Source organism: Lonchura striata, unplaced genomic scaffold (assembly GCF_046129695.1).
Source record: "Lonchura striata isolate bLonStr1 unplaced genomic scaffold, bLonStr1.mat Scaffold_91, whole genome shotgun sequence".
In the NCBI taxonomy this organism is placed as follows: domain Eukaryota; kingdom Metazoa; phylum Chordata; class Aves; order Passeriformes; family Estrildidae; genus Lonchura; species Lonchura striata.
Genome location: NW_027461190.1, coordinates 1,180,532 through 1,196,455, shown reverse-complemented (window position 1 = coordinate 1,196,455; position 15,924 = coordinate 1,180,532). Strand labels below are relative to the sequence as shown.

Sequence of the window (15,924 nt, the reverse complement as noted above, 5' to 3'; positions counted from 1 at the left end):
AAAACTTTCAGAACACTTCCTCTCTCCTGACAACCTGAAAATGTAAAAAGAAAAAACCAAATATTTTCAGTCAGTTTACCATCTCTAGAATTGTCTTTCTTCTGTTCACTTAGGTAGAGAAGTTCCTCTTGTTTATGTTATGGAGGCATCTCCACAAGAAAACAGTTATCACATGGCTTTTAGCTTCTACAAATAGCAGCTGCTCAGAAAAATCTGCAATTGTGAAGTCCCTCCAATTTTCTCACAGGCTTTCTCACAGCTGTGTTTATGGGCCATGTCAGTTTATGGGGTATTAGTTTAAAGAAGAGCTGTTAAAAGCAAAAGTTCTCTCCTTCTATTTCTAAAATCATCTTCATCTCTGGGAACAGAGGTCTTCTTCTCTCCCTGAGGGCACAATGTCTCATCACTGTGCTCTCTTTCTCTGTTCAAACTTCTCGTGGGATCACAGCTACTGCAACATTTGCTTACTTTAGCATGGCGGCCTTTGCTGAGCAAGTCATCTCCCCATAGTTTTCAATGCCTTATAGCCAAAAAGAGAGTCTGATGTATCAATGACATCCTTCTCCACAGCTTTAGCAGAGGATTTCAGCCCCAAGATCAAGGCATCTCCTCATCCCTCCCACCTGGGACTCAACTTCCCCTTCCCTGCCCTCGGTGTGTCCATGTTGCTCCTCTGTGTTCCTGCCCTGTGTCCTTTTCTCTCACTGGAGGGAGGATGGCAGCACTGGCAGAGTCAATATCTCCCGGGGCTGCAGATGGTTCCGTGAGCCCGGCTGAGCTTGGTGGCTAAGTCTTGTTTTGGCCATGGTCCCTGGATATGAAGACCAGTTCTTTTCCACATGAATGAAGAAACAGAGTGCCACTGTTTTAGGGGTGGATGAGAGTTGACCACCAGAGGCAAAGGCCATCCAGAGCTGCCTGATTGTGTTCTAAGAGATACCCTTACAAATAGGAAATTTTTTAGGGAGGGTACCAATTTTGGCAATGGACATCTGAAATAGCAGACAGTTATTTCCATACAGAGAAGAGCACTGAGCCCCAGTGCTCCAGGAGCTGATGAGGGGCAGGCCTTGACATTCCAAGATCAGCTAGACCGGTCAGGTGGCCCCTGGCAGGCCAAGCCAGCCAGACCTGGTCCATGTTCTCCTATTCCATGGGACCCCACAGTGTCCCAATGGTCCCTTGCTTCCAGGAGGCCCTGAGGTGTCACAATGCCCCCTTGGTGACACCAGGCCCTGAAGGGTCGGAATGGTCTCCATGGTTCCATCAGGCCCCACAGAGTCATAATGGTCTCTGGGTCCATGAAGCCCCATGGTGTCACCATGGCCCCTTGGTTCCATGGGCTCCAGTGGTGCCACAAGGATCCCCTTGGTTCCATGAGGTGCCCACAGTGTCACAGTGATCTCCATGGGAAGGAAAGAACCGAGCCCCAGTGTGGCAGGGGCAGCCACCAGAGGCCAAGGCCAGCCAGACTTGATGGTACTGGCAGATTTTGTCTGGGAGCAACCCTTGAATATAGGGATATTTAGAGGTGGCATCCTAGTTTCAGACATGGACACCCGGAGGAGAAGGGCTGTTCTTTGCAAGGGAAGAAAAGCACAGAACACCGGTGTTTGTGGGGCAGATGAAAGGTGGCCACTAGAGGCCTAAGGCAGCCAGACCTCTCTGTCCTGGTAGCTTTTTTCTGAAAGCAACCCTTGGATAGAGGGAATTTTGGAGATTTAATTCCATTTTTGGTAATTTCTTCATACATAAGTACAGTTCATTTCCATAGGAAGGAAAGCAGCAAGCCCCAGTGTTTCAAGGCAAGTGAGAGGCAGCCCCCAAGGGTCCAAGGGTAGCCAGACTTGTCTTTCCTGGCATTTCATTTGGGAGAAATCCTTGGCTGTATGTTGTTTTGGAGGTGGATTCTCAGTATTGGCCATGGGCGCCTGGTCAAGATGGATGGGTTTTTTTCCTATGGATAAGAGAAGCGTGAAGTCCAAGTGTTCTGGAAGAAGATGAGAGGTTGTCTTAGGCCAAGCCAGCCAGATCTGGCTCTCTTGGCCCCTTTTGTTTAGAGGCTATCCTTGGACATATGGCATTTTGGAGGTGGAATCTCAGTTTTGGCCATTTCTTTAGGAAGGAAAGCACAGAGCCCCCGTGTTTCTGAGGCAAATAAATGCCAGCCCTCAGGAAGACAATGCCAGCCAGACTTGTCAGTCCTGGCAGATTTTATCTGGGAGCTATCCTTGGATATAGGGAATTCTGGCGTCAAATGCCCAATTTTGGCCATGTGATCCTAGTTGAGGTGAATGTTTTTTTCCCATAAGAAAGAAAAGCACATGGTCCCAGTGTTTCATAGGCAGATGAGAATTGGCCCCTGGGTGGTCAAGGCAGCCAGACCTGTTCCATGTTCCCTTGGTTTCGTGGGATCCCCCAGTGTTGCAATGGTCTCCTTGTTTCCATGAGGCCCTGGAGTGTCACAATGTTCCTCTTGCTTCTGCAGTGTCACAATGGCCCCGTGCTTCCATGAGGCCTTGCAATGTCACAATGGCTTTGTGGTTCCACAAAGCCCTGATGTGTCACAACAGCCCCTTGGCTCTGTGTGCCCTCGCTGTGTCACAACGGCTCCTCTGTGACACTGCGGCTGCATAAGGTCACCATGGACCCTTGGTTCCTTGGGGTCTCTGAGTTCCACAATGGTCTCCTTGATTCCATGATGGATCATGGTGTCACCGTGGTTCCTTGGTTCCATGAAGTTCTGCAGTGTCACCGTGGTGTCCTTGGACCTGGACTGTCACAACTGACCCTTGGTTCCATGAGGTTCCCCAGTGTCCCCGTGGTCGCTGTCAGAGGCTGGATGAGATCCATGTCCCGAGACACCTTGGGATGCTCGGAATGCCCGTGCGGGGCCGGGGCCGGGTCAGGCCTTGGTTTGTGGTGGGACAGAGCCCCGTCCCCAGCCTGGCCTGGCAGAGCTGTCAATCACACAGCAGGGGCGGTGCTGATTGGCTGAGCTGTCAACCAATCACACACCAGCAGCTGGTGCCTACCCTGGCTCTGATTGGGCAATCACCTGGCAGTCCCACCCCAGGGGCGGGCCCATGGAGGCCCAGGGGGTTAAAAGCCGGAGCACGAGGCCAGCCCATGGTCTGGATCCTGCCTTCTCCTGGGGTTCCTCTGTTAGCGACGCTGGAACCCATGAGGTTGGTGCTTGTGTACATGTCTTTCTATAGATCTCCTGTCTTTCTGTTGTTCTCTATTTATCCTCTTTCTAATCCTACTTACCTGGAACATTTTTTGAAAAATTAACATATTAAGGGTTAAAGGTTTTTAGGTTATATTAATTAAGTTACTGAAGTTAATGCTAAGATAAGAGATTTATGTTGAAGAGGGTGTTGTATTAAAGCCGTAGGTAAAGTTCCATTCTTGTCTATATTTTGTCAGTAAAATTTTGTGTCATTTTGACCTCTTAGCTCCATTGGTTAGAGCATGGTGCTGGTACCACCAAGGCTGTAGGTTCAATCCCTGTGTGGGCCATTCACTAAAGAATTGGACTTGATGATCCTTGTGGGTCCCTTCCTACCAAGAATATCCTTTGCATCTGGCTATGGTGAGAATATCAGGTTGATGTTTCTCCTGTGCACCAAACTCAAGTAAAGGAACCTTTGGTGACCCCCAGCATTTCAGTGTTCTGGGGTGTTAAATCCTGCAGACTCACAATGGCCTCGTGTGTCCATGAGGCTCCACAGTGTCACCCTGGCCCCTTGGTTCCATGGGCCCAACACTGCCACAATGATCCCCTTGGTTCCACAATTTCCCACAGTGTCACACCGGCCCCTTGGATCCATGAAGATCTGCACGGTCACACAGATTTGTGACATTTGTCCTTGCTGCCCCTCACATCCTCCTGCCCCACAAACAGCCCCGAGCCACCTGTGAGGGACAGGCCCTGCTGTGCCAGGCTGGGCTCAGGGCTTGGCCTTTCTGCTTCCCCCAGCCAGCCCAGGCCTTGCTCAGCATTGCAGTTCCCTGCTCTGAGCCTTGGGCTCCCTGCAATCCTGGCCTCAAGGATCTGCTCTCAGCAGTCCTTGGGGAGCCTTTGGCAGTCCCTGCCCTCAGTGGGGCCCAGTGATGCTCCAAGGGACTTGGAGTTTTGCTCCTGACTCCTTGAGCAGCTTCTTCAGCCTTCTCTCAGTGCCTGAGGGTCCTGGACTCAACCCCAAATCCAGGGTGGGGATAATCAAAATACAGGAAGCCATCAGGGATGCTTTGTCTTCATTCAATTTTCTTCAAGTCTCCAGGGCTTCTGCAGCTGATTGGACTCAGTCTGGAGTTCTGTTAAGGAGGAATATTTCCAAATGCACCTCATGACCTTTTTTTCTTCAATCAAATGAGTATTTTTCTTATTTCCCATTTCAGAGAAGAGCTGATAGAAGCATTCCCCAGGAGACCTTGACACTGAAGTTCTCCTTAGGATGTCTGGGCATGTAGAAGAATGAGCCCATTGAGGGCTGACCCTGTTTGGACAAGCTGCTCCTCACCCCCAGCCTCACCATGTTTGACATCGCCCACCTGGCACTGACATCCCTGTGCCCTGCAGCAGAACCTTGTCCCTGAGCTCTGCAGCTCCATGTCCCAGCCCATTACACCATGTCCCACCTGCTCTCCTCAGGGCTCTGCCTGCACACAGGCCCAGGAGAAGTTTTCCTCTTAGGAAGGAAAGAATGGAAAAGCCTGAGCAGGTTTCCTAAACAACAAACCCCACTCAGGAGCCACCTGTTCAGTGCAGGCTGCCTGTAATGGTGTCACCTTTCTACAAGGGACAGTGTGACCAGAAATGATCACTGGAAGCAGAATTCTCTGAGTCTCCCAGCTGAATTCTCTGTTCCTGTCCTTTCCCTGGATCTCTGTTGCAGATGGAAGCTGCTGGTGCCATCCTCACCTTTAACTTCTCTTTGGAAGGCAAACAGATGTTCCCAGCTGTGTTAAGCAGGATTTGCTCAATGTTTCTATAAATCTTTTGTGTTTCCCAATGGAATGAAAGGGGCCATTTTGGCACTGAGGGGGTGACGTGGAAGCAAGAAGTCAATGGTGACCCTGGGGTCCCATGGAACCAAGGGGCCGTGGTGACACAGCAGGGCCATGTGGATCCAGTGGTCCATTGTGACACTGTGGATCCAAGGAGACCATGGAGACACCCCCAGAACCTCATGGAACCAAGGAGTCCATGGTGACCCAGCAGGGCTGCATGGAGCCAATGGTCCATGGTGACACTGCCCATCCAAGGAAGCCATTTGGATACTGCAGAAGCTCATGGAGCGAGGTGGCCATTGTGACACTGAAGAACTTCATGATACCAAATATCCATGGGGACACAGCAGGGCATCATGGAACGCAGGAACTGCTGTTGACAGTGTGGAAACTCATGGAACCAGGGGCTGTTGTGGCACTGCAGAACCAACACAGCTGCTGCACCTTGTCCCCTGCCCTGCACAGCTCCTTGGGAGGCACGGCAGGAGCAGCACCCTGGGAGCCTTGGAATGCCCCTCTGAGATCCATGGCACACACTCCCAGGGGCTGGAATTCCAGTTCCCAGCCAGGAAAAGATGTTCCTACCCTTGAAGGCAAAGCTCTGATGGAAGAGCCAAAAGCCGATTGGAGCAAATCCTACAGTGACATTTCACTGCCAGCCTTCCTAACTTCACACATGGTTGTTGTAGCTCGTGGATTGGGAATTAAATCTGGGCATGGTCTTTGCTGGGAGCTGCCGTGGCTCAAGGGAGACACTGAGAAAGAAACAGAGCAGGCAAAGAGAGGTGGAAGGGAAGGGAGGACACAAACACAATCAACTGAGAAGGTGGCACTCTGAAAAACAAAAGAGAACTGACTGAAAATTAATGGGACAAGAAGCAATAATTCTGAGAGTTTTATTTACTATTTAACTATATCCCATACACCCAGCTGCACACAATCATGGTCCCACACCCTTTAAATTTGGATCCCACTTCCTCCAATTTCCCTCCTACCCCATCTCACCCTGGAGGCTGTGGAATTGGGTGTTTTGTCATGGGTTAGAGTTTTTTGAGGTGGAAGAAAGCCATTTTGAAGTGGGATTATAGCATTTTGGGGTAAGACTGAGGTGATTTTAGTGAGACTGAGTCATTTTGAGGTGACAGATGAATCCATCTTGACTTCAGTAGTGCAAAGATATGGACAACACTGCCTGAAATCCCCCAAGAACCCACAAATCCTCCAGACTATGTCCCCAGACTATAAATTACTTCTCAAATACCTGTTAAAAGGTTGGACTTTAGAAATCTGTGAATAATTACTTTCTTTTCAGTCCTATTTCAGGTGTTTTAATTGATAAAGACAAATCAGAAGAATGTTAGGGTGCAACCAAAAAGATAACCAGTCAGGTGTCTTCCCAATATGGATCACAGGGAATGTGGGTCACCAGGCCTGTGCCCAACATGGGTCTTCCCATGGGGGATAAGGCTGGAGCAGTGTACAAAGCTCTTCAGGCAGTTGGGGGACTCACAGGACTTCCTTTACTAGTGCATCCATTGGTGTTTGGTCAAGTGAGAGCTCTGGGTGAAGCTCTTCCCACACCGGGGACACTCGTAGGGCCTCTCCCCGGTGTGGATGCGCCAGTGCTTGACAAGGGAGGAGTTGCACTTGAAGCCCTTCCTGCAGTTGGAGCAGCAGAAGGGCCTCTCCTGTCTGTGAATCTGCTGATGACAGAAGAGATTTGACCTGGTCTTAAACTTCTTCTGACACTTGGGACACATGTAGGGCCTCTCCCCAGTGTGGATCATTTGGTGGATGATCAGTTTGGACCTCTGGCTGAAGCCCTTCCCACATTGCTCACACTTGTATGGCCTTTCCTCAGTGTGGATGATCTGGTGGCGAATCAATGAGAACTTCTGGCTGAAGCTCATCCCACATTCCTCACACTCGTAGGGCCTCTCCCCAGTGTGGATGCACCGGTGGGTGACAAGGGTGGAGTTGTGCTTGAAGCCCTTCCCACACTCAGGGCAGCAGAAGGGCCTTTCCTCTGTGTGAATCTGCTGGTGGCAGAGGAGATCAGAGCTGGTGTGAAACCTCTTCTGACACTTGGGACATTCGTAGGGCCTCTCTCCAGTCTGGATGTGTTGGTGGGTGACAAGGGCAGAGCTGCAGCTGAAGCCCTTCCCACACTCCCCACACTCGTAGGGTCATTCCCCAGTGTGGATAATCTGGTGGCAGATCAGGGTGTTGCTCTTCCTGAAGCTCTTCCAATACTCCAACCACTTCTAGGGCTTCTCCCCATCATGAGGCTTCTCATGGACCAACAGCTCCAAGCTCTGGCTGAAGCTCTGCCCACCTTCCTGGCACAGGGTGGGTCTTTCCTCCTCAGAGCACCCTGGGCTGGGCTTGCAGTACCTCCTCCTGTAGGATCACCGAGGGATTTCCTCCCCGTTGGATTCCTGCACTGTGCAGCTGCTCAAAATGGCCTCTTCCACTAGGTTCTGCAGAGGGGATTTGTCCTCCCTCATCTCCATCCCCAGCGGCTTGTCTGGGGGAAGAAAGACATGGAGAGGATGGGGTTTGCCTCTGAGCCAGAGGGAAGAGGAAGGAGGTTCCCCCAGTGCTTCCCCAATAGGACAGCGTCGGCAGTGGGGCTGTCCTGCAGCCGGGGGCCGTGCTGAGTTGGGAGATGGAGCAGGAGAGAGGGGGAAAGGGGCACTGACTTCCTCCTCACCTGTCTGGGGGTCGCAGGGCATCTTCCTCTTCCTTGCAGCCTCCTCCTCCATCTGGCAAACTTTAAGGGATGGGAAATCCAGCTTTGGAAGGAAAACAAGGGGAGAGCACATTAAGTTTTGTACTGGTTTCAAAGCAAACCAGGGAGAGAGTCTAAGCCAGAATGACAACTGAGTAAGAAAATTACGATCAAGGCAATGATACAGAAACACTGGATTAACCTGACAGAGACAGGATATAACCTGACACCCCGTTGCTCAGAGTGGTGGTAGCAGTCTGATGAAATGGTGGCTGCATTTTGGCTCAAGTGATGAACATGATTCTGTCAAAGCGGTGATCCTGTAGAAGGGTCTGGTCTTGCTCCGAAGGTCCAGTGGTGATTATGGAGCTCTTGTCCTCTGGGAATGCAGTAGGCAAGGTGGTCATGGTGTTGCAAATGGTGAGATTATATCCAGGTAGGAATGCTTGGTTCCTCCCCCTGGGCGGAGCATCCCACAATGGGATGATGTAATTTTATCAGTCCTGCAGTGACACTCAATGGCCCATTAACAGAAGATGGCCCCTGGAGGGCGTTATCAGGGCTGAGCCATGGAAGAGATAAAGAACACTGCCCCACCTGTTGATAACAGTTTATGGAGATGGGGACTGAAAACACTTTTGGTTACATCTGACACTGTAACCTGAAACAGTGAGGCAATCCCTGCTCGGGGTGGGGGGTGAACACCACCCCCCTTACCCAAACTGGCTCAGGTGTAAAACCCCCACCCTGGGAAGGCCACGCACACAGGGGACAATGACACACTTGCCCCGCCCCAGGGGAGATCTCTGTCCCTGTCAGTCCCTTGTTCTCCCCCTTTTCTTTTTCTTTCCATCTCTCTCTCTACCCCTCATTTACTGTTCAATAAAATCCACTTTGAATTTGGTCTCCTTAGCACCTTAATTAGGGCAGAGGCAACTGTCTAATAATTTTATTAGCCAGACTGCAACATTATTTTTGCACAGTGAGTTCAGGGCTCTGTTGTCTGACCCCAAGTGCCTTTGACAACAGCCTGGTTCCCTCCTCTGAGGAGGTTTTGCCTCTTTCTGGAGGAACTCCTGGAAACTTGGATGCAGCTTCCTTTGAGTGACTTTTGGGAGAACATATGAGGAAAATGGCTGTTGTGGGTGGCCAGTGTAAAGAAAATAAATTCTTGTCCTTCCTTGAAAAGTTTGTTAAAATAATTGGAGGAAAGGGAGCAAATCATACCAGAGAGACTGACAAGGTTCATTCTCTCCAAGGTGAGGAACACAAGGCTACTAAATTCCTATAAGAAGCCCAGTTCAAGTAGATAAATTCCCAAGTAACTCCTGAATTCAGAGGTTTTGGGACTTTGCCAAATATGAGAATCATTATTTTCTTGGTCCCTGTCACCTTTGTGACAGCTACACTGAGCTTTCCCTTCCCTTTATTAATATGTATTGGGCCAAATTTCCACTTTCCTTTTTTTGGAACCTGCCAGCACCTGAGCTGGAGATGTGCTGGAACTGATGAAACTTGGAATTGCCACAGAATTGCTTCTATTTTCAGTTTATTCATGTATGGGATTTGTTTGCATTTCCATCACAAGTGACTTTTGGGAAGAGCAAATATACCTCAAGGCATTTTTTGGAGGGTTAAGTTTTATTTCTGCCGAGTTTGTTTTGTCCAGTGCTCAGGGGATGCTCAAGGGTTCTCTGTGCTTCTCGCCCTAGGGGATTCTTGGGAGGGGCTTGGGGTGGTTGTCCCTGTTCCCGTCACTCCAGGCCATTCCCTAGGGGTGTTCGTGTCCCTGTCACCCCAGGCCATTCCCCAGGGTGTCTCCATCATTCTCGCCCAGGGAATACCTGGGGGGTCTCCCACCCTCTCACCCCTGTGCCAGGAGGTGCTTGGGGCAGTCTCTGTCCCTCTTAGCCCAGGGGATGCTCAGGAGTCTCTGTCCCCTTGCCCTGGGGGATGCTCAGGGGGTCTCCATCCCTCTGGCCTCAGGGAATGCTTGTGCAGGGCTGGGGACCAGGGGCTCTGTGTCCCTCTCAGCACTGAGGGTGCTCGGGGCTTGGGGGGCTCTCCGACCTTCCCATCCCTGGGGAGGCCGGGGGCGTCTCTGTCCCTCTCAGCCCTGGTGTGACCCCACCCAAACATCATCGGGGTTGGAGGGACACAGACACCCCCAAACCCGCAGAAGGGCTGAACCTGGGATTTGGTTTGGGGCTGAGGATTTAGGAAGCGGCTGGAATTGGGGCTGGGGTAGGAGTTGGGGCTGAGATTTGGATTAGAGCTGGGATTGGGATTAAGGCAAAACATGGGATTGGCTTTAGGGCTGGGGCTGGGATTGGGTCTGGGGCTAGATGAGTCTGGCACTGGACTGAGATTAAATACAGAACTGTGAGTGTGTCTAAACATGGAGTGAGATTGAGACCAGGATCAGGGTCAGGTTTGGGACTGAGCACACGCAGAGTGGGACAGGGAGGATGTCACTGCAGGATGTCCCTGGCATCGTCCCAGCCCTCCTCAGGCACCTCCAAACATGGAGGGCAGCTGGGTGCTCCAAGATCCAGGTGCTGCCACGCAGCCCCTCAATACCAGGCGAACATTCCCTGAGGGCAGCCCTGAATGTGACCCTTGGGGCTCTGGGATCAGCCCTCACATCTCTGTGGGAGCAGCTGCAGACATGATGAGAGACTTTCTCCCACTCATTCCTGAGGAAGGGTGAAGCCCAGCTGTCCTTTTCTCCTGCTGCCTCCTCCTCTCCTCAGCTGAGGATGTGAAATCAGGAGCAGGAAATCCCCATTCCCTGTTTCCTTGTGGGTACAGCCTGGAAAATCCACTCAAAATGAAGAACGTTCTGACAGCCCTGCTGAATGACACCAGGAGGAGGTTGGTGAGAAAGGGAGGAAATTGTATTTTGATTGGAAATACAAGTTAAAAATTATTTCTTTCCATCCCATTCCTTTTCAGTCTCTTGCAGTTCTGTTTTCAGAGTGCCTCCTTCTCGGCTGATTGCGTTTGTGTCTCTCTGCCTCTCTTTGCCTGCTGTTTTTCTCTCTCTCTGTCTCCCCTGAGCCAGGGCAGCTCCCGCCAAAGACACCAAAGATAATCAAAATCTTGGTTATCTCAGAGGTCTTTTATAGTCCACTGTCAAAGCAGGGGAACAGGCAAAAGACATTGAAAGTCTATTGAAATCGTTGAGGGGGAACAGGTAGAATGAAGAATAAATCCATTGAAGCCACCGAGAGGGAACAGGTCATGTTATCAGCTGTGAATGAGAGCCATTGTTTTCATCATCCATTGACCACACCTGGGAAACATCTCACATTGATCAGGCCAGCCTTCCTCCCTGTGGTGGGGGTCTCAGTCTTGGTCCTTGGGAGGGGCTTCAATCTCTGTCTATCACAGTGGTCATGAGGCAGATGAGGGGTCTTCCGTGGGAGATCATCAGAGTTACCCCAAAGTTCATTGGGCCAAGAGGTGGGAGAATCTGTGGGTTGAGCAGGTATCATGAAGCCGGTGTGAGCATGTAGAACAAGCCACTCCTTGCCAGGTCCTTGCCAGGCCCTGTTAAAGCAGTGGTCTGTGGTGGTACAGCAAATACACCTGCAAAAATAATCATCCATCTCTCCAAGCTGGATCTCCAATCAGGGTCTGCAGGATCTCAGTTTCTGCCATTGCGGCAAACGTGAGGCAAAAATGAGAGGAACATGGGACTATCCCTTACACAGGGTGCTGATGTCCTTTGAAGTGGAATGATCCCCACATGCATCCAGCACTGCAATAAACATACCATCTCTGCAAATCCTTACAGGATTTGTGAGGATCAGTTTTTCATCTGTGTTTCAGCAGCAGAGCTAGCAGACTAAACAGCATATTTTACCTATGCTAGCAATCTACTAATAATTCAAATCAGCACATTTCACCTAAATCCAAATGGATTTCTACCATGTTAAATTTACCTTATTAAATACCCTGTTTCAACCCCCGATCACACCCTGGGCTGCGAGGGACAGAGTCTCCCCCGAGCACTCCCCTGGCACAGGGGTGAGAACAATGGAGACTGCCCTGGGGTATGGCTTGGGGTGACCGGGAGAGAGACACCTCCTCAGGAATGGCCTGGGGTAACAGGGATAGGGACAGGGACAGCCCCTGTGGAATAGCCTGGGGTGAAAGAGATGGGGACAACCCCTCAGGGGAATGCCCTGGGGTAACAGGGCCAGGGACACCCCTGGGGAATAGCCTGGAGTGACAGGGAAAGGGACAACCTATCCAAGCCCCTCCCAAGCATCCCCCAGGGAGAGAGGCACAGAGACCCCTTGAGCATCCCCTGAGCACTGGACAAAACAAACTTGGCAGAAATCAATTTAAACCCTCCACAAAATGCACTGAAGAATATTTGCTCTTCCCACAAGTCACTTGTGATGGAAATGCAATCAAATCCCAAATATGAACAAACCAACAATAGAAGCAATTCAGTGGCAACTCCAAGTTTCATCAGTTCCAGCACAGATCCAGCTCAGATGCTGGCAGGTTCCAAAAAAAGAAAAGTGGACATTTAGCCCAATACAGATAATTAAAAGGAAGAGAATGCGCTGTGTAGCTGTCACAAAAGTGACAGGGACGAAGGAGATAATGATTCTCATATTTGGCAAAACCCCCAAACCTGTAAATTTGGGAGTTATTCAGGAATTTAGGTAGAGCTGGGCTTCTTGTAGAACTTGTCAGTCTTGCTGGTATCATTTGTTCCCTTTCTTTCAGTGATTTTAGCAAACTTTGCAGGGAAGGACAAGAAAATATTATCTTTACACTGGCCACCCACAACAGCCATTTTCCTCATAAGTTCTTCTATAAGTTGCTCAGAGAAAGCTGCATCCAAGTTTCCAAGAGTTCCTCCAGAAGAGGCAAAACCTCCTCAGAGGAGGGAACCAGGCTGTTGTCAAAGGCACTTGGGGTCAGACAACAGAGCCCTGAACTCACTGTGCCAAATTAATATTGCAATCTGGCTAATAAAATTGTTAGAGAGATGCCTCTGCACCAATTAAGGTGCTAAGGAGACCAAATCCAAAGTGGATTTTATTGAACAGTAAATGAGGGGTAGAGAGAGAGATGGAAAGAAAAAGAAAAGGGGGAGAACAAGGGACTGACAGGGACAGAGATCTCCCCTGGAGCGGGGCAAGTGTGACATTGTCCCCTGTGTGCGTGGCCTTCCCAGGGTGGGGGTTTTACACCTGAGCCAGTTTGGGTAAGGGGGGTGGTGTTCACCCCCCACCCCGAGCAGGGATTGCCTCACTGTTTCCGGTTACAATGTCAGATGTAACCAAAAGTGTTTTCAGTCACCATCTCCATAAACTGTTATCAACAGGTGGGGCAGTGTTCTTTATCTCTTCCATGGCTCAGCCCTGATAACGCCCTGCAGGGGCCATCTTCTGTTAATGGGCCATTGAGTGTCACTGCAGGACTGATAAAATTACATCATCCCATTGTGGGATGCTCCGCCCAGGGGGAGGAACCAAGCATTCCTACCTGGATATAATCTCACCATTTGCAATACCACAACCACCTTGGCTACTGGATTCCCAGAGGACAAGAGCTCCATAACCACCACTGGACCTTCAGAGGAAGACCAGACCCTTCTACAGGATCACTGCTTTGACAGAATCACGTTCATCACTCCAGCCTGACTGCAGCCACCATTTCATCAGACTGCTACCACCACCCTGAGCAACGGGGTGTAAGGTTATATCCTGACTCTGTCAGATTAAACCAGTGTTTCTGTATCATTGCCTTGATCTTAATTTTCTTATTCAATTGTCATTCTGGCTTAGACTCTCTCCCAGGTTTGCCTGCAAACCAGTACAAAACTTAATGTGCTCATCCCTTGTTTTCCTTCCAAAACAGAATTTCCCATACCCAGACTTTGGCTGGATGGAGGAGGAGGCTGCAAGGAAGAGGAAGATGCCCTGGGACCCCCAGGCAGGTGAGGAGGAAGTCAGTGCCCCTTTCTTCCTCTCTCCTGCTCCATCTCCCAGCCCAGCATGGCCCCCGGCTGCAGGACAGCCCCGCTGCCGGTGCCCTCCTGCTGGGGACGCACTGGGGGGATCTCCTTGTCCTTCCCTGTGGCATGGAGGCAAATCCCATCCTCTCCTTGTCCTTCCTCCCCCAGACAAGGAGCTGAGGATGGGGACCAGTGAGGGCAAATCCCCGTGGAAGAACGTTGTAGAAGAGGCCATTTTGAGCAGCCCCACAGCACAGGAATCCAACGGGGAGGAAAAGCCCCAAAAATCCCCCAGGAAGAGAGGCTGCAAACCCAGCCCAGGGTGTTCTGAGCAGGAAAGATCCACCCTGGGCCAGGAAGGTGGGCAGAGCTCAAGCCAGAGCTTGGAGCTGGAGCTCCATGAGGAGGTTCATCATGGGGAGAAGCCGTACAAGTGCTCGGAGTGTGGGAAGAGCTTCAGGCAGAGCAACAATCTGAAACGACACCTGATGATTCACACCGGCGAATGGCCCTACGAGTGTGGGGAGTGTGGGAAGGGATTCAGCTGCAGGTCCCACCTCATCATCCACCAACGCATCCACACTGGGGAGAGGCCCTACGAGTGTCCCAAATGTCAGAAGAGGTTTCACACCAGCTCTGATCTCCTCTGCCACCAGCAGATTCACACAGAGGAGAGGCCCTTTCAATGCCCCGACTGCAGGAAGAGCTTCAAGCGCAACTTCCACCTCATCAGACACAAGCGCATCCACACTGGGGAGAGGCCCTATGAGTGCCCCACATGTGGGAAACGATTTCAGACCAGCTCAAATCTCCTCCTGCATGAGCGGATTCACACGGATGAGAGGCCCTTCCGCTGCCCCGACTGTGGGAGGAGCTTCCAGCATAACTCAACCCTTGTCAGGCACCAGTCCATCCATACCAGGGAGAGGCCATATGAGCGTTCCCAGTGTGGGAAGAGCTTCACCCAGAGCTCTCACTTGACCAAACACCAACGGAGCCACCGGTAAGGGAAGCCCTGCAAATTCCCCAGCTGCAGGAAGAGCTTTGTGCACTGCTCCAGCTTCATCCCCCATTGGAGGACCATGTTGGGAAGAGCCCTGGTGATCCATGCTCCCTGTGATCCATGCTGGGAAGACACCTGTCCCTTTTCCTGCCCCTGCCAATGACCTGATGTGGGATTGAAGAACATGAGGGTCTGGCCATGGCCCTGTCACTACATTCACTCCCACCTCAGGTCATTGCCAGGGGCAGGAAAGGGACTCTTTCTCTCTCCCTGAGGAGAAGGGTGTCCTTTCCATGCAGGAGGAAACATGTGGCCAGGAAGAGACAGTCACTGGTGATGTAGTTTTCTGTGGAAATAGTTTATCTTATCCCTTCTGTTATCAATATTCTTTCTGTTCCTGTTTGGTCCCGGTCTTGTTGCTGTTCCTAGTAAATTGTTCTTATTCCAGCCTGGAATCTTTGCCTTTTGTGCTTTCCATGGTAGGTGGGAGGGCAGCAAATGGCAGGGCGGTTTTAGCGGGAGCAGGAAATTGAGGAATCCCATTCCCAAACCCCAGTTCTTGGAAACCGAGCATCCCAGCTGGTGCCAGCCCTGGTTGCCATGGCAGCAGCCTTGGGAGCAGGTCCCTGGCTGGGGCTGAGGGAACCTCTTCACTCTGGTGCCCAGGGACAGGAGTGGAGGGAGCGGCTGCAGCTGAGTCGGGGCAGGCTGAGGTTGGATCTCAGGAAAAGGTTTTTGCCCAGAGGCTGCTGGGGCACTGCCCAGGCTCCCCAGGGAAGGGTCCCAGCTCCAGGGCTCTCTGAGCTCCAGCAACGTTTGGACAGCGCTGCCAGGCCCAGGCTGGCAGTGTTGGGGTGTCCTGTGCAGGGCCAGCAGTTGGACTCGAGGATCCTGATGGGTCCCTCCCAGCTCAGCCAATTCTGTGGTTCTGGGATCCATGACCCTGGGGATGGGAGTGCCAATGGTTGCCATGGCAACGGGCTCCAGGCCTGAGCTGGTGTCCATGGCAACCACCCCTGGCATGGGGTCTCCATGGAGCTGCCCAGGGACTGACCATAGCAACAGGGGCTGGGGATGGTTATGATGGAAACTGACTACAGCAACAGGGGCTGGGGATGGTTGCCATGGAAACTGACCATAGCAACAGGGGCTGGGGATGGTTGCCATGGAAACTGACCATAGCAACAGGGG

The 15,924-nt window shown here is 51.3% G+C and overlaps 1 protein-coding gene across 1 annotated transcript in view; it reads left to right on the top strand.

Annotated features, from left to right (window-relative positions):
• The window catches only part of LOC110484634 (uncharacterized), a 164,290-nt gene extending 149,492 nt beyond the window's left edge, over positions 1-14,798 (top strand). Inside the window, exon 9 of the mRNA XM_077790796.1 lies at positions 14,139-14,798. Within this exon, the coding sequence (XP_077646922.1) occupies positions 14,139-14,737 (599 nt within the window). The 3' untranslated portion in view covers positions 14,738-14,798. The remainder of the gene's footprint in view (positions 1-14,138) is intronic.
• Positions 14,799-15,924: the final 1,126 nt, after the last annotated feature.